The following is a 19493-nucleotide window of genomic DNA, read 5'->3' on the forward strand; positions in this document are numbered from 1 at the left end:
CTGTATAAGTAGTTTGCTACTGGCAAGCCACTGAACCTCCCTAAAGTTATGTAGTAGTGTACAAAATAGCAGTTCTACACTAGTCTGAACTTGTTCTCCATGAACCTGGCTCGAAAATATTCACTCTCCATTTAGGCTCCTCGTGTGTGACAAGCAGAGTCTGTCTCTGAGAGAAATGGGAAGATGACCTTCATCCCTCAAATTATAGTTAAAGTGCATTTGAGCCTCTGCCACTGCTTGCAAAAGTGAACCACATTTAGAAAAGCTTGCCATAAGCCCAATCTAGAACCTCAGGCCTTACAACAAGCGTTGCTTGCCTGTCACCCATGGGCACCATAGCACCTGCAAAGGCCAGCAGGTAGCCCAGAATCTGAGCTTTAATATATATATATAAAGAGTTAGTCTCTAGCCCTCCTAGAAAGTAAGTTATGGAGCAAACTATGCAGATACCTTTCTAAGCAATTTATGTGAAATGAGCCTACCCGGCTGCTTCTGCCTGTTAGAGTTATTAGCCAATGAATGAAGTCAGAGCTGGGATTAATAAGTGAGTTGTTTGGAAGCCAAGCAATAGGAATCCTTGAGGTCCTAAAGAGCTGCTTTTGCCCTCCCTATTAGTGCACTTTTTCTTGTCCTTGGGACGTCTATGGAGAGTTTGCCGTTTATTTTCCCTCACAACCAGGATGCATCTTTCCTGTGTTGGGTTTGCTTGAGATCAGGTAGTGCCTAGAAATTATTTTCTGCAAATACTATTACACAATAAGGGTCGATGAATGTTCAAGGAGCCCCCTCCCTACAAAAGGCAAATGTGAAAATTTAGCAAAGAGGCTTAAGCATGTCTCCTGCTTTGCAGGAGCTAAAGACCAGAGACTCATTAAGAATTCACTGTATAGTTAACTTACAGTACAATTATATACATGTCTACTCAGAAGTAAGCTTCTTTGTGCTTGATGGGGCTTATTTCCAGGTACATGGATCCAGGATGGCAGCCTAGGGTTGACACTGAGGAAAAACAAGAGTTCTTATACCTTTAACCGTTGTATAGTAGACAGAAATTCAACAGGTGAAGCCTTTTCTAGTACGGAAATACAATTATGGGGAAAGCTTAATCATGACTACTCTCCAATTTTGTGTTATGCCACACCTCCATGACAGCCATTTTGTGACTGATGTCCCTAGCACACACTCAAAATTTGAAATGTGCCCTCTGGTCCAAAAAGGTTGGTAACCCCTGCCTTACATCATGGACAGGCAATCTTTCCATATAAAAATTCACTCCTGATTTACCTTCCCCCAGCCACCTGAGCTTTCTTTGTTTCAGCAATATGATTTTTGGGGGGAGGGGGGTAATTTTGATTGTGCCATTGTTTAACAAATTAAAAATTGGAAATCCTTCTCACTCCGATTTCTCCCAGCAATTTTCAAGAACATTTTGATTTGCCTTCTGCCCACCTCTGACATACAACTAAATCAGAATCAGTCAATGAGAATAAAATCTCCTGCTACAGTAGCTATTACCTGTCATATCTTTCTGGAAGTTATCTAGCTACATAATAATACATCTAGAAGGGAGTCCATGTCATAAATGGCTAATATATAAAGTGCTGTCCTTTTTAGGAAGGTCTAGGCTAAGCAGTGACAAAATCTTCTGGTGTCCTTCCTCCTCTCACTTCTTCTGGCTTTGTATAATTGGGGCCTCATGAAGACCAGGCAGCTACAGCCATGGTATATCAAGTGCCTTCCTATTTGATGAACTTCTTCCTGAGCTGCTCTGCATTTCTCAGTATTTGTCAGCTCTGGATTTTTGAGCCTGGCCTCTCTGATCTTCTCTCTTGCAGACTCTGACAAAGCTCTTTGTCTTAGAGCAGCTTTCGGGGGGGGTGTAGGTGTCGGTGTAGAAGTTTCTCCCTGGCTGCTGGTCATTTCTGCGGTTCCCAAAGAAAGATTTCTTTATCACTGTGTACTTCTGATGAATGTTTCTAAGATGACAGAACAACAGGGTGAGTTTCCCTCTCCGATAACTTTCTTTCCAAATTCTCTCAACAGAGAAAAGTGTGCCTTTTCCTGTGATTGCTGCAGACTCTGCAAGAGGAATTGAAAGCCAGACAATGCCATCCTGGATTACCATAGCAAAGCAAAAGCAGAGGGTCATAGGACAAGAACTTAGCAAAGAAGAGAAGCTGGTGGCTCTGGATAAGGCTGTTGCAGAAAAACAAATACAAGAAAAGGAGAGAATGGAGGTAATACATAAGCATCCCTGCTTGATGTTGTGTGTGACATTGCAGTGGCACCCTTTGCATTAGCCTGTTTGTGCTTATTGTCTGTTACAGTTGTTCTGTTTCTGTGAATTCAGTCAATGTTGACAGGTGCACACCAAGAAGCTGCTATTGTTCAAACGTGTTTTGAGCCATTCAGCAGTGTAAAAGCTGGTGGATAGCTTAAGTTCTGAAGCACACATTAGTATGGGGAGTGTGCATCACAGCAGTTTGTGTTGGAATTTGCAAAGATTAAATTCCGCAAGCATCTTTAGACATGGTTCTGCTTTTCTCAGACCCGTGCAGGGTTTTTTTGTATTTTTAAGTGTGTGGTGTGGATTTCTTTCTGTAAAGGGCAAGTTCTCATGTGATACGAGCGTTCATATAGCTCTTTTACAGAAAAAAGGGGTGATCCCACCTTTGTCCTTCTATAGCAAATAACCCAACAATATTTGACCCCTTTAATAAAAAAACTCAATTCTTCCTTAGGAAGGTGGGTTTCCTTCAACAATAGAGCACATATTTCCCATGAAGGGCTTTTTTAAGAGAAAGTTTTCCCATGTTAGTGTTTCCCTTCACCTCTATTAGATTTGTAGAATTAAAACAACTAGGAAGAGATCAATACTATGGGAGAAGTTACTAGAATGACTGTAACAAACATCTGTACACAGCCCCCCAAAGAATACCTTTTTAATCTCCAGTGCATCACTTGGGAAAGTTGTTGCAGTACTGACAGCAGAAGGCAGCCATTTTAAAATCAAACATTCATTACAACCAAATTGTCTCTCTTTGTTCAGTTTACAGCTATGGGAAGTCAGAATACTGTTCTCAGTTTCAGTTGTGAGCATGCCTTGAAAGCCTAGCTAATGAAATACCTAGTTACAGGAATGTGCTTTTCTTTCTAAAAGTCCCTGGTGTTGAGAATGGAAGTCATTAATAGCATACACATTTGATGACAGACACTGAAAGCATAAGAATTTACAGGCTCAAAGACTCACGTACACATAAATGTTATGAGTCATTTAAAGGAAACCTTTTTTCTCCCCCTCTAAAACAAAAAGTTACATTTTTATGTAACCATAAATCTTGGTGAGGACTTGGCAGTGTACAGAAAAATGAACTAAGACACAAACAGCATCAATGCTTAATGTCAGCACCAGGATCAAAATGTAGAACTTTGGATACACTACATACAACATGAAATGGTAGTGCTTCTTTTTTAAAACAAGGATTCACCCTATCAATATTCCTTTCCTGATAAAACTAATGTTTCTACATTGTATTGTAATACTTAATGATGCAGTTTTTAAATTGTGGAGAAAAAATGTACTAGTGTCCCAGGTTTTATAGTTGTATTTTTATGTGCCAAAAGTTACTTCTGAATCAGATCCCAGGCCACAATAAACTTTGGCCAGATGACTAATACTTAAATGCATGAAAGTTGGTTACATGCCATTGTGTTTGACATTTCCAAAGGATAACGTCCAGGAAAAAAAGGTTTGCAGAATTTCCTGTAAAGTATCCCATGCAGGTTTGGGTGTACAGGAAGATGATTTATCAAACTCACATAAGTAACTCATGCAGGTAAATTATTTTTTATTTTAGCAATGTGTGCATGCCTTTCTACTGCGCTCTCTCTACTTTTCTTTGACAGAGAAATAAGCAGGTATTATCAGCACACAGTGATATTGTTATCCTGGGAGTAAAACTAGCTTAGAGGAAATCAGAGTTTTGACCAGAAAATGGCTGAAGGGGAAAGGGTTAAGCTACCCTTCTCTTCCTGTCACTGTTCCTATGTTAAGACCTGTAGCTCCCTGAGGCTGCATTTGGCTAAAAACAACATTGGAGCAAAGATAAGTGCAGGTGCGTGTCACATCTCAGAACAACAGAGGCCACTGCTGCTCAGCCATATCCATGGAAAGCTCTTTGCTGCCAGGCTTGGTTTGTGTTTGTCCTCACAATCAAAACTGGAGCGGAATGCCTTGAATAATTTCCATGGCTTCTACAACCTATCTCCAAGCATTTCTAATGCATAATTCAGAATCCCCCAAACAGTTTTACAGTCTTCAAGAGTCCATAGAACATGAAATGTTTATGGAGTGTTTACAGCTGAGATGGCATAAACAGGGCAAGTGTGGGGGACATATGACAGGATTATTCCATGGTTGAGCAGGGAAGCCATGTCTGCTGCAGAGTTTCTTGTGTTCTGTCAAAACCCTACTGTGATTCTCTTTCCCACTGAATTATTTAGAATAGCACTGTCCTATGGTGTTTTTTCTTTCCCCTTTTTATTTAGGAAGCAGTGAGGCAACAGACAGATTTCACCCGGAACACATGTTTGCCTTTCCCACCCACAGTTTCTTCTGAAGAACAGAAAAAAGAGGCTAAGTCAGATGTGCAGGAATCTTTGCCAAAAGCCAGCTTACTGTCACATCATAACCTTGGTATGAAAAAAAGCCATGAAAATACTGACACAGATCCAGGCTGTACAGTCTCTTTCATCACACAAACCGTGTTTCCAGTTTTTATTAAGTGTTTACAAGACTGGGCATTTCTACAACTTGCATCTGATCTATACTGCAGGTTTTATTTATTTTAAAAGTTTATAAATCGCACACCATTCAAAAATATCATGGTGGTGTAAAAAAAAAAGACAGAAATAAAATACAAAGTTCAAACAATAAGAATGCATTAAATCCGTCAAGAAAACCATCATAAACCACGTCCAGCAGTGCTACCCTGAAAAAGCCTGGTTGAATAAAAAAACTCTTAAGGAGGCACTTGAAGGAACAAATTATTGGCACCATCCTATTTTCCAGGGAGAATGTATGCCAACGTGTGGGTGCCACCATCCTAAAAACTCTGCCCCAAGTACTCATTAAATGGACTTCCAAGGTCTGTGGCACCTGCAAGAGGGCCTCACTAGATAATGTAAGAGTTCAAGAAGGATGATATAGGAAAAGACAGTCTGTCAGGTAAAAAGGTCCTAGAATGTTTAGGGCTTTATATACCAGCAGTAAAACCTTAAAGTTCTGGGTCTGTCTCAGGTTCTATTGGTGGGACTGAAGGCCACTTTACACATTTTATATTTTTCAACCATACAAATGGATGTGATGAACATGTTTGCAAATGTGTATATCATACGGGGACACTTATCAGAGAGCCAGGCTTGGCTTTGGTTCCAGTATACACTTTAGTGAGTGCAGGGAAAATTGCAGGTTTGCTTCTGTATTCTATATCACACATGCTGACTGAATGCTTCCTGTAGCAAAAACAAGAAAGTGATCCCTACAAATGTTGCATGTAATGAATTGGGCACTTTAAATTTAGCTCTAGTGTATACTACAGAATAACTGTTATTGCAGATATAAAAATTTTATTAGTAGGTTATTCATCATGGGTAGGAAATATTTTTCAGCATTGCCTAATGGTACTTCAATACCATAATGGTTAATTAAGCTGATAGGACAAAAATCCTGCTTGTTATTCCTGAGCGCCATACCGTTAGTACGTGATGTTTTTTGTTTTCTGCACAGTTCAGTCTTCAGTGCTGATTGAAAAAGAAGATATAAAGTCACTTAAGAAGATCAGTCATTCTTCCCCAGATCAACCCTCATGGATGGAACTTGCCAAAAAGAAATCTCAAGCTTGGAGCGACATGCCTCAGAGGATAAAATAGAGCAAGTATTTTATGTGGATAGTAGTTGTTATTTTAGGAGGGAAAATATCAGGCTAAATTAACTGAATGGATAGAGATCATTTAAATGTGATGAAATCTATGATTATCAAAAAGGCTGTGATACAAGAATATGGAGGAAGAGTATTAAAAATTGTAGGTCACATATTTGTACGCTTAACCTGCTGTGTACCAATTAAGATTATGCTAGAAAGCCACTGCAGAGGTTTGTTTGTTTCTTGCTGGAAAATATTCTGTTGCAGGAAATATTGCTTATTTTGTATCTTCATTTATTTTTCCCCTGCAAAATAGTTTGTTACATATAAACATTTAGAATATTTACTAAATATTGGTTAACCATTATTTTCTTACCTTGTGACTAATCCTCCAATCAAAATTCCTTTTTTAAAAGCTATATAGCTACATTGGAATATACCAAGAATTCCTTCCCATACTTGTATGCAATACAAATGAGAATGATAGGTTTATAGAAAATGAAAAACAGATAGCATTATGGAATAAGTATGGAGATAGGCTAGAACGCTAGTTTATTCTCTGGATTGATTCAGTCACTAAACTCTTCCCACTCCCTAAACCTCTACACACCATAGGATCAGAACCAACTGTTAGGTTAATGCACTTCTTCTACTACCCCTTGACCACACTTAAGAAGGTCATGACTGCACTAGAAGACATCCCCCAATTATTTGAACTCTAGGTTCTATGTCAGAGAGACAGGGACAGCTTGCACTCAAAAATCCAGTATCTCCTATTGCAGTTGTTGTCTTCTAGATGTAGTGAGGGTTGGAGGACAGAGCATGCTCTTGATTTTGCCACATTTAGCAGTCCAGAGGGAGTAGCATCTGAACAGCCCCATGGTTTATAATGTTAAATCATTCTGATGAGTTCATTTACATTGGGAATGGGGCACCTGTGGCCCTCCCAGATATTGCCAGACTACAACTCCCATCATCTAGACCATTGTCCATGCTAGCTGGGACTGATGGGAGTTGGACTTCAACAACATCTAGAGGGCTGCAGGTTACCCGCACCTGAACTATATCCATGTCAAGAATTATTAGGCTATGATCTAATCTCCATTTTGTAGCCCTGTCCATCTCTAATATAGAAAGCTCTGTTGCTGCTCTAACACTGTGGAGGAATGTCTTCACCCATGATATTGAAGGGCAATCATAACGCCTGCCAGAGTTCACACATTTTAAAGTTTTTTGCACAGTTATTTTTTAAAAATCCCTTTCTCCAATTTCACATATACAGTATAATATCACCGTGGAAAATAGACAAAATTGGCTGGTGTTACTTATTTCCTTATTTGCATAGTTGGGACTGTTGGCCCATGAATAAATGCATAGCTCCTGGATTCAGGGTCAGCAGTGAAGAAACAAAACAGCAATCCATATTAAGGAGAAAGGAAAGAGTGGGGAATTTAGTTGCTTTCTATGTTTAGTTTTAAAATGAGATACTTCGCAAGCTTTGTTTATCTAACATAGGAGAAAATATTACTTATGTCTTTCAGTGTACACATTGATGATCCAAAGTTTCCTGGATGCATGGCCTTAATTCTGCCCTCTTAATGCGTGCATTTTCAATCTACATTTTAAATTACATTACAGGTGATCATTAGGATTTTGTTAGTGTGTAATATAATGTTGGAGTTTTTATCTGCTGTGTTCCTTAAATACCTGTTGATGTTTGATAAAATACACCCAGTGGGATATCATGTACAATACCTTTTGGGGCCACAAAATAATTCTTCAGTTTTATATATAAGCTACAGTTTTAGTGTCTTCAGTATTCCTGAAGGTTTGATATCAGCTGAAGTTGTAAGGTATCTTGCAGTGTTGCAAAAAGGCACTAGATCAGTGGCTTTGCATGTGCAAGGCTCAAGAGTTAATTGGGGAGCAAGGTTACATGTGTGTTTTCATGTTGGTTTATTATCACCATTTGCCTGAGCTGTTTTAACTCCAAGTTACGTAGGGTGTGTTTCCAAATGTATTTAATGTGTCTCAAGTCCATGATTTTGGAGTCGAGCATCCTACACAGGAATGCCCACTCAAAGTGCATGTTTTTGGTGATTTTGTAGCAACATTCTTATTACAAACGACCAAAGGAACAACCAGTGATGCATTGGAACTTATCAAAAATCACTAGGACTACATAATTTCAAGAATGCTGTTGTACACATACTGCTGAACACCCTGTAGAAAGCTTCCACGTTTGTTTTTAAATTAAAGTTAGTGAGAACAGGTCAGAAATAATAGTTTGATCCTAGCTTGTTCTTGCTAGCAATACTGTAAACAAATCACAGTTTCACAAATTCAGAGTTAGACATGCTTTTGATCTCTTCCTCCTGGCCTGTGAAAGAAAAGGGAGGGTGTTGTGTGCGGGCCTGAGGTTTGTCCAGGTTCATTTGTCCAGGTTCATTTGTCCAGGTGGAAACCATTGTTTCCTGTTGTGTCTGAACTGAGCTCTAGACTCTCAACATGTTCAATGTATATTTAAAGATGCCCTTATTTTTTGGAAGTTGTTCAGATACTGGCTTATAGTTAACACTGGACTTTATTCCAACATGCTAGGAGAACATTTGTGTATCTGTGTTGAACAAAATGGTTTAGATTTTATATTTACTACCAGGAAAAACCTTGTTAAGTAATTTTAAATTGTATGCCCAGTGTCCAGAGCACTACAGTGGCTTACATATCCTGTTCTGATGTTAAGTATCTACAACAAATGCTACTACATATTCTATCATATGTTCTAAAGAAATAAGAGCAGAGGTCAGTCATAGGCTACATCTCTAAAGCAAGTAACTGCTAGTTAAATTGCAATAAAATAATTAATGAAAGAAGTAGTAGAGGTTTTTTTCTCTTGGGCAAAAATTAAGTACCGTGTATTAACTCTATAGCATATGGAGGAAAATGCAAGACTGGTTTTAGCCTGAGAACGCTTCTGGTTCCAAATAGCTCTGTAATATGTAAACTTAATTGTGTGTTGTATTAAAAGATTGTAATTGCTGTTTAGATGTTGTCTTGCACCATTTCTAGTTTTACATTTTCATGTAATGTTTATACCTTCTCCTAACTTTCATATCTGTAATGTGCTGCACATCCTGAACATGTTTACTTGATAGAAAATCCTATTAAGCTCAATAGGACTTAATTGTTAGTCATCCATGTTTAGAAATGCAGCCCAATTTTTTAATATCTCAGCTAAATTATTTTTAATGTTTTGAATAGAGAACTGCAATAAACTCTAAGTCCAGAGTATCTTGTTTGGACATTACTGACTCTGTAATGTGTTAACAAATACTGGGCACCATCCACAGGAACAAAGGAAGATGCCTTGTTTAGGCATCATATAGATAAGTCTTGTGCTTGAAAGACACAGGACATGCCCTGTCATTCTTCCTTAAGAGTTAGGAACATTAGAAGCTGCCTTATACCAAGTCAGACCATTGGTTCATCTAAGTCAGTATTATTTACACTGACTGGCAGCAGCTCCCCAAGGTTTCAGGCAGGAGTCTTTCCCAGCCTTACCTGGAGATGCCAGAGACTGAACTGGGAATCTTCTGCATGCAAACCAGATGCTCTGCCGCTAAGCTGCTGCCCTGTTCTTGCATTCCAGTGAAAATCTGCTAGGATGTTTGTTCCATAATCCTTTTCCTTTGCCCATCAAGTGAATGTGAAACCTACATTGGCTAAAATATACATTTAATTTAAAACTGGGTTTCTGACCATCATATATTTATGTGGACATATAAGTGCCGGCTAAAGATGGTAATTGGCCTGGCCAAGCCCATTGGAATCAGTCTCAGACTCACTGGTGTATTTTTCTCCAGTATGTTTAATGAAAAACTTGTTTACAGCATTTCATGGATCAGTTTCCAGGTCACACAAGATTCTGCATGTCTACACAGCATAACATGACTACTCAAAGCTAAGATGTTGAAGCAGTTAGACACCCCTCCTTAAAACCCTTAAGTAAATTTGGGTGGGCTCTTTCTACTTGCGTGAGGAAACTGTCACAAAATAGGAATGTGTACACATGTGAGCGCTCCTCCCAGGTGGGAAATAGTCCAAGTGGGAAGTAACTAGGGTGTAGATAGCAGAAGCAAAGGTCTCTCTGTCTAGGTAGGATTACAGTTAGGCTTCGGCTGATAAAAGGTACCCTGGGTCACAGAGGCTATTTGTACCCCCAGTGGCAAAGATGGATCAATGAACATGCCCAGACTACAAACATAATCTTTTAGGGGGAGTGCAACCCCCACTAGAACAGATTACTTATCTGGGCAAATTGAATATCTCATTGAATATCTTACATGAATTGAGTGTTGTCTCATTGACCCTCAACAACCCTGTTACAGTATATGTCAGGGATCAGCAACCATGGCAATACTGATGCCTTCAGTGGCACCCCCAGCAGGTGAATCAGACTCTGAGCTTTCATTTTTTTAAAAAAAGTAAGTCTCTAGCTCTCCTAGTATGAATGTTAGGGAGCAAAATGTGCAGGTACCCTTCTAACCAATTTATGTGAAATGAGACAGCCTGGCTGCTCTTGCTTCTCAGTGTCATTAGCCAATGAGTGAAGTCAGAGTTGTGATTGATAGGTGTGTTGTTTGAGCACCAGGCAATAGGAATCTCTGGTCCTAAAAGGCTAATGTTTTGCCTTTATTTTTAGTGCATTTTTTCTGCTTCTGTCTTTTTGTTGTTGTTGTCGCAACAATTAGACCCACGCCCTTACAAGCCTTAAGTCAGTTCGAGCAGGCTCTTTCTACTTGCACTTCATCGAAATCCTCCTCCTCTAAAGAAGGTGCATGTGGTGGCAGCACTTTGGGAGAAGAAGGGGGGTTGAAGGTCAGAAGAAGGCACGTGCTCCTGATCAGCTGGCGTTCCTTCCATTGTAAATGGAGCTAAGGAGGAGGAGCTGTCCCTGTCAAAAGTATTGAAGCCTACTGTCTCAGCATTTCCTGGTTGCAAGTTAATAGGACCATCCCCCAGGTCCTATTCTGTATTTTCGTCCTGTTCTTCTTCATCCCTCCAGGACTGCTCCACGGTGCTCATGACAGTAATGATTAGTGGTTTGCTTGCTCTGACCGTAGTGGGTCTGCTGTCCTTGGTGGAATTACACCAAGATAATTACACTCTGTTCCTGACAGAGCAGGTTTACTGTCTGGGAATATAATGTAATCCAACTGCTCTTGGATGCCTAGGTGACTGTTGTGACAATGGATGCTTTTCCCTACAGGTTATGTGTTATTTGCTGATTATGTTATTTCCTGGAGAACAGAGATCTGGCCACTGTCACCCATGCTTTATTAAACTCACATAACTTCACATAGAGAGCATGTTCCAGCGCTCAGTACTGCTACAAGGTTGGTAATCCAAAACCCATCTCAATTGTAAATAAGATCACAAGAAAATGGGAGGCACAGCAAACTGCAAAGTGGTTGCAATGCTTCAACACTGGACGTTTGAACATGCATCTCAGTTGTAAGTAAGATCACAAGAAAATGGGAGGCATTTTGAAACATGCATGACTCAAGGCACAATGACTGCTATAAAGCAATGCTCTTAAACTTTGGGTCCCCAGATATTGTTGGACTACAACTCCCATGATCCCTTGACCAGTGGCTAAGCTAGCTGGGGATGACTGGAGTTGTAGTCCAAGAACAGCTAGGAACCCAAGGTTAAAGAACAGTGCTGTAAAGTCTTGATTTTTTCCTCTTAATGTCCAAAACATAAGGCATACAGTTTCTCACAACAGGCTCAAGCATGGTGCAAACCAAAGTTGTACAAGAGATGGAACGGTCCATATCTCCACCCCACTACCCCACATTTATAAAACTTCAACTTGGGTGGAAGAGGACTTCCAACAGTAGTCTGGAATAGGCTTGCAGACTATCTTAGAGTTGCCACATCTCTCCCTAGGCATACTGCTTAGTTTATAAGGTTATGTGGGAAAATAAGAGACAGATGTATCCAATGTTACCACTAGCATAAAGGATATAAGCACAATGGTGCTGTTCTATGAACTACTGAAAAAGCACTAGTGAAAGAAATCCTGCCACAGAAACACTGCAGAAAATTATTTTATACCCCTTCTTGCCTTGACCTTACACTGCTCTGGGTCTGGACCGCCATCCTAAATACTGTTAAATTAGGACATTTGGTTTGCAAGAGTGATGGAGGACAACATGGGTGGAATATTTACTACCATAAGACAGTAAGGATAGAAACACACTGTTCTGCCGTTTCCAGTGCATCTCCACCTCTCTCTTCTGAAAATGGAGGCACACAATGCTAGTTAAACCCCACCCCTTTTTACTGTAAAAACCTGGTGGGAGCAGCTTGAGGTTTGTTTTTTTTAAATTCAGCTTCAAAGAGACCTTGCAACTGATCGGCAGATCAACTCATTCCCCCTCCAGGTGTGGCTAATGGAAACACTTTGATTAGTGTGTTTACAGCCTAAGGTAGGTGTGGGGAATCTTTGTCTCTCCAGCTATTGCTGAACCACATCTATCATCTCTGACCTTTGGCCATGCTTGCTGGTGATGATGAGAGTTGTAGTTCAGCAACAACTGGAGGGCCAAAGCTTCCTCATACCTGCTATATGGGGATTAGTCAAACAACCCACTGAACACTGTGAGGTTTACTTCTGAAGAAACATGCATAAGATTGCACAGATGTTTTGCATGCAGCACAAGTGGGGTACCACAGGGCTCGGTCCTGGGCCCAGTGCTCTTCAACATTTTTATTAACGACTTGGATGAGGAGGTACAAAGCATGCTTATCAAATCTGCAGATGATACAAAATTGGGGGGAATAGCTAATACCGTGGAAGACAGAAACAAAATTCAAAGGAACCTTGATAGGTTGGAGCATTGGGCTGAAAACGACAGAATGCAATTCAACAGGGATAAATGCAAAGTTCTACACTTAGGAAAAAGAAACCAAATGCACAGTTATAAGATGGGGGATACTTGGCTCAGTAATACGACGTGTGAGAAGGATCTTGGAATTGTCGTTGATCACAAGCTGAATATGAACCAACAGTGTGATGTGGCTGGAAAAAAGACAAATGCTATATTAGGCTGCATTAACAGAAGTATAGTTTCCAAATCGTGTGAAGTACTAGTTCCCCTCTATTCAGCACTGGTTAGGCCTCATCTTGAATACTGCATCCAGTTCTGGTCTCCGCACTTCAAGAAGGATGCAGACAAACTGAAAAGGGTTCAGAAGAGGGCAACAAAGGTGATCAGGGGACTGGAAACAAAGCCCTATGAGGAGAGACTGAAAGAACTGGGCATGTTTAGCCTGGAGAAGACTGAGGGAAGATATGATAGCACTCTTCAAGTACATGAAAGGTTGTCACATAGAGGAGGGCCGGGATCTCTTCTCAATCGTCCCAGAGTGCAGGACACGGAATAATGGGCTCAAGTTGCAGGAAGCCAGATTTCGACTGGGCATCAGGAAAAACTTCCTAACTGTTAGAGCCATACGACAATGGAACCAATTACCTAGAGAGGTAGTGGGCTCTCCAACACTGGAGGCATTCAAGAGGCAGCTGGACAGCCATCTGTCAGGAATGCTTTGATTTGGATTCCTGCATTGAGCAGGGGGTTGGACTCGATGGCCTTATAGGCCCCTTCCAACTCTACTTTTCTATGATTCTATGCCTCACAAACACTCAAGTGAAAGTACCACTAGACAAAGACATAATATGGCATTTATTAAGAAATTTATGTCCACCAAATAAGACAGACTGCCTGAGTCAAGTATGTCTATTTAGAAGTATTTCCATTGCATTTGCTTGGACATTCCCAATTAGGTGTGCATAGGGCTGTAGCCTTTATAATACAAAAACCTTGAGCTTGAATGCTTGCACCCAGAGTCCCTTGCTTCTGCTAATCACTGGGGAAGGGGGAAATTTGTGAGGTTCTACAGTACAAATGTTTTGTTGCTTTCTGATTTGTTCTTTTAATATTTGTGGTAAACACGGTTTCTCTTCAAGTATTTTTTAAAAATTGTGTATTTTCTGAGGACTCTTACATTGCCCTTTTGTTACAGGACCTTTCAACGTCTACATTTTGCTTGTATTTTCCATTTCTCTATGTACGTTGGCTTTATTCCTAGAACACCTATCTGTGAATTGCTCTCAAACAGCTTAAGTGGAGGTCATCCAGGAAAACCTTAGATTATTTCCTCTTTTCAGGAACAACGATCCAAAGAAATAGTGCTTCAATGTGTTCTATGGAAACTTTCTTCAGGGCAAAGCAAATATGGAAACTAGATTTCTTCATTTAGGTTTGCAATTGTTATCTCTTTCTTCACTTACCTCTTCTGCTCTTATTACCAGAGGCAGGAGTAACTGGTATTCCATTTTTGTTACATGAACTGACAATTCCTTTGTTTTTTGGCAGATGCTTTGTCAGTCTTATGTACTGTACATTTAGCATTCTAATGATTGCTGTCCTGTTAGTTTATTGAAACCATTCCCATACTATAGCCTTTGACTGCAAGAATGAGATACATTTTCAGCTGAGAAACCTGCTGAATTCTGGGAATTTATCATCAATGTTATTAACTATGCCCATTCTGTATTTCAAAATGAGTGCACTTTAGGAAATGCTTTAATGAAGATTAATGGGAGTGAGAGAAAACACATGAGCTATTAAATTGAGAAGACTCTCTAATCACTACAGGCAGTGCATTGTGGGCTACTTATTTGGTATTGAACTTAAAGTACTGCAATGTGAACTGAAATAGAAACGTCCCTGCTCAAATGCTTACAATCTATGTATCAAGGAGAAAGGGTAGGCAGATCAGAAACCTCATCCATTCATTCAAGAGCCATGTTTGGAGCACAGTGCAGTGAAATCACTGCCATGTCCTTGGAGCACTACTAATGTTCTCATCAGTGGGGGTATAATTTTGTACACGTTTAAAAAACAAAAATCCAACAGAGAGTTCTGGGGCACCTTAAAGGCTTACAAGTATATTGGAGCATAAACATTCATATATATGAGCCTAGATGTTTGATGTTGGCTCTGATGAGGTAGGCTAATTCTCTTAATATATTTTATTTTTATTTATTTAGGTGATAAATATACCACTTCACATTTCAAATAACATCTCTTAAGTGGTTTACAGCATCCTAAAAATACCACTAATGAAAGTCAACTACAAAGGTACAATAAATAAATCCACATTTTACAGCAGCACAGGTAACAATTAGATAAAATATCCTCTTAAATATTAATAAAAACTAAAACAGCTAACATAGGCAGCTCCAGCACTCTCACTTCTGCTGCTACCTCCCCCAGGCAAAGCTCACACCAAAAGGTGGAGCAAAATTACACACTCCCCACACTTCCCTGCTCTCACCAGGGCAGACCCACAATAATTGCCAGCCCAAGATTTTAAAAAATGGTGCAAGGAAAAGGGTTACTTCTCCCTTCCTCTAGTGCCACTGGTCTGATCACAACTGGACCATGTTGCAGCTGCTATAAAGTAGGTGGGAAGAAAAGAAGATCTTATGCAACTTGTGTGGTTCAGCCCTGCAGCTTCAGGATAAAAATTAGTCTCTGTGGAATCATTTTTATACTACTACTTTTCTCTCTCTCTCAGCCAGGTATTGGGTCATAGGGAACAGTTGCCATTAGCAGGATTTGTGAGTAAATATGCCCTATGGTGCATTTCTGACTGTATGGCATCTCCTTTGTGCCAAAAGCTTCAGGTAATGCATCCTATATTTGTTTTGCTGATGTTATGTTGCTTCAGGTGAAAACCCAAGTGAGTTTCCTGAAATACAGGCTCTACAACTGAGCACAGTCTATCATGGAGCATAGAAAAGGGGGTCTTCTGAGTACAGGCAGATAGTTACATGACCCTTTTGAAATTGAACAGTGCCTCCAGCTGATTTCAACAGAGGTTCCTAGTTTCAAATATTTTCTTAGACTCCACATTTCCCCCCCTGTAGACCACCTGCTGCTTTTTTAGGTATAGAATTTAACCGAGCATGAAACAACTGGCAGGGGATAAGGTTATGCATACGTTGCTTTGACTTATTTTGTCAAAGAACAAAGAACTTTTCCAACTTTTTTGTTCTGAGCATACTATTGTGCTCAGCGGGAGTTCATTGGTAAGCTTTCGAAATTGAGTTTGATTGGGGCAGAGGGAGAAAAAAGAGAAAGAAAACTTAACAAAAATAGATGCTATTGAGTGAAAAAGCAATTTTCTGCCACTTTTCACAGTAGCAGTTCCCACTGTTGATTGGACTGGTGGTTTTATCTATTCTCTAGCTGAATGACTTCTTAGTTCTTCCCAAGGCTGCAAGCACAGAACAATGGAATAATCATGTACCATATGTACTCAGAGAAGTCATTGTCTAGGACACAGATAAGACAAAGAACATTATTTGGTTGTTCCACTGCTTGGCTGAAACTTTTAAACACTTTGCTATCTCAACAATATCTCCTTATTTCCTCTTATCTTACCAAAATTAATCCTATCTAATTAACTCTTTGCATGGGTCAGATGAATGCGGGGGGTGGGGGTGGAGAGATTGGAAGGAATGGTACCTAATGCCAATAGCATGAACGAGTGAACAAGGATGAACCCCATTAGTGTCCAATGAACTCACTCCCATTAGATGATAGAACCTGCCAACCATCATTAGCTCATTCTTAGCAGGGGAAGTTTCCCCCAAGCAGCTCTCTGTGTCTAGCTCTCAGCCCCATAGCCAGGCTTTAAGACAGCATATATGACTGTACTACAGAGGAGGGAGAAAATTATGTCACTTGCATGTTGCTGTTTTCCAGGTGTCGTAATCCTATGGCGGAATGACAGCTACCACACTGATTCAGAGTCCAGATTTTCTGCACATCACATATTCACACAAAGGGAAAGAACAATATCCATTTGAATTGCAGCTTGCACACATGAACTATTAGGCTCAAACAAATGAGAGCGTCATTTCATCATTGTGCCATACAGCAACATAGCCTCTCATCAAGGGGAAGACCTGATGGCCGTATTTAAGCTTGCCTTGGGATTCATTCTACCCTCGCATACCTAAATGATGAGGCATGTATGTGTGTGAAACAAAACATTTATTTAAGAACAAATGTATTTAAAAAGCATAAGTTCACTTTATATTCATAAGCATATGGTTTCATTAATTGTCTTTTGGTCATTCGCATTAGTTACTGGTTGTTTCTTAGACCAGCCTTTCCCAACCAGTGTACCTCCAGATGTTGTTGGACCCCAACTCCCATCAGCCTCAGCCAGCATTGCTAATGGTCAGGAAAGATGGGAATTGTAGTCCAGCAACATCTGGAGGCACACTGGTTGGGAAATGCTGTCTTAGACACTTAAAATCCTACTTAGCCAACCCACATTATAATATTCCTATAGTAACTCCACCTTTTCACCATCTAAATCCAAAATAAAAAACCAATGTAAAACCTACACAAGCTGTCACTCTGTCCATACCAATGCAGCTCCAACCCAAACCCCACAACAAACCCAATCAGTCTCACTGCCAAACTGTCATTCACTCAAATATAAACCTCTCACTCTCAGTGATGCAGCCAATCAGCATCCAGCACACTTCAACATTCTACTAATTCATTTCCCCCTCCCAGCCAGGGCCCATCCCCGGCATGCCAGGGCCTTTGGGCACCGGCATCCCAGGGCCCTTAGGCACCAGCCTGCCCTGAGCCCTGGCACACGCATGCATACATGCCCCCACCTACCTACATACCAGGCAGGGGGGCAGAACGGCAAGCGGGCAGGTGGGCTTGGTGGGATGGCAGGCGAGTGAGCGGGTGAGCAAGCGGGATGGCAAGTGGGGGGCAGTGTGGAGAGCAAGCAAGTAGGGGAAGGGCAAGCAAGCAGGGGGAGATGGCGAGCAAGTGAGCAGATGGGGAGGGAGAGCAGGTGGGGTGGAGGGAGAGCAGGTGGGGTGGAGGGAGAGCAGGCGGGGGCAGTAGGAAAGCAGGCAGGCATGGAGAAAGAGCAAGCAGGTGTGTGGGCAGCTCCTTCCCTGCGATCCACCTGCTGCGGAAGGGGAGCACTACTCCCCTTTGGGCCATGGGGCCCTCGGCCAGGGCCCCACCTGGCTGTCCTTTGGAGCCGGCCCTGCTCCCAACACTCACCACTTGCCATAATCATTCTAATACAACTACTTACCAAATATATAAGAATATAAATGCATGAAAGAATATAATACGAAAGTATGGAATATCACAGACCCCTAAGCCTGCTGCTTCTAAAATAAAAACAAGCTGACATAACAAAATTTATTCTAGTACAGGTCTCAGAGCGAATGTATTTATTTATTTGTTTATTATTTGATTTATATTCCTTCCAGGGTGGCAAACAAAAGCACTAAAAACACTTAAAACATCATAAACACAGACTTTTTTTAAAAAAGGTAAAGGTGTCCCCGCACTTGTCACGCTAAGAGTCAGAAATGACTCGCACTACGTCTTGCGACGTTTACTAGGCAGACCATATATATGGGGTGGGATTGCCAGTTCCGTCCCCGGCCTTTCTTTACCCCCCAACGTATGCTGGGTACTCATTTTACCAACCACGGATGGATGGAAGGCTGAGTGGACCTTGACCCCTTTTACCAGAGATTTGACTTGCTCCTTTCATTGGAATCGAACTCCGGCTGTGAGCAGAGCTTCGGCTGCATTACCGCTGCTTACCTCTCTGCGCCTTTAAATACATTAAAAGAAAACATCTTTGAAAACATTTTTAAAAAGCTTTCAAAACATCTTTTTTTAAAAAATGGTTAAAACCATTTTAAAAAGAAGGTTTAAAAACATTAAAAAGCAATTCCAACACAGACACAGACTGGGACAAGGTCTCAATTTAAAAGGTTTGTTGAAAGAGGAAGGTCTTCAATAAGCGCCGAAAAGATAACAGAGATGGTGCCTCCCTAATATTTAAGGAGAGGGAATTCCACAGGGTAGGTGCTGCCACACTAAAGGTCCGTTTCCTGTGTTGTGCAGAATGGACCACCTGATAAGATGGTATCTGCAGGAGGCCCTCACCTGCAGAGTGTAGTGATCGACTGGGTATATAAGGGATAAGATGGTCTTTCAGGTATCCTGGTCCCAAGCTGTATAGGACTTTGTACACCAAAAGTAGAACCTTGAACTTGGCCCAGTAGCAAATGGGCAGCCAATGCAATTCTTTCAGCAGCGGGGTGACATGTTGGCGATACCCTGCCCCAGTGAGCAGTCTCGCCGCCACATTTTGCACCAGTTGCAGCTTCCAGACCAACTTCAAGGGCAGCCCCACATAGGGCGCATTACAGTAATCCAGCCTGGAGGTTACCAGTACATAGACAACAATGGTCAAGGTTACCCGGTCCAGAAATGGCCACAGCTGTCTTATCAGCTGAAACTGGTAAAAGGCACTCCTAGCCACTGAGGTCACCTGGGCCTCTAGCGACAAAGATGGATCCAGGAGCACCCCCAAACTATGGACCTGCTCTTTCAGAGGAAGTACGACCCCATCCAAAGTAGGCCA

At 41.0% G+C, this 19493-nt stretch overlaps 1 protein-coding gene across 11 annotated transcripts in view; it reads left to right on the forward strand.

Annotated features, from left to right (window-relative positions):
* Positions 1–9155, forward strand: part of CRACDL (CRACD like) — a 112642-nt gene extending 103487 nt beyond the window's left edge. For 8 of the 11 annotated variants that reach the window (XM_061626891.1, XM_061626880.1, XM_061626882.1 and 5 more), the window contains 4 exons: positions 965–1060; positions 2044–2237; positions 4549–4696; positions 5789–9155. In XM_061626891.1, the coding sequence (XP_061482875.1) occupies positions 965–1060; positions 2044–2237; positions 4549–4696; positions 5789–5931 (581 nt within the window). In that variant the 3' untranslated portion in view covers positions 5932–9155. The remainder of the gene's footprint in view (positions 1–964; positions 1061–2043; positions 2238–4548; positions 4697–5788) is intronic. The other 3 variants (XM_061626883.1, XM_061626884.1, XM_061626881.1) reach the window with 2 other exon arrangements.
* The last annotated feature ends 10338 nt before the right edge of the window (positions 9156–19493 follow it).

Source organism: Rhineura floridana, chromosome 5 (assembly GCF_030035675.1).
Source record: "Rhineura floridana isolate rRhiFlo1 chromosome 5, rRhiFlo1.hap2, whole genome shotgun sequence".
Lineage (NCBI taxonomy): Eukaryota > Metazoa > Chordata > Lepidosauria > Squamata > Rhineuridae > Rhineura > Rhineura floridana.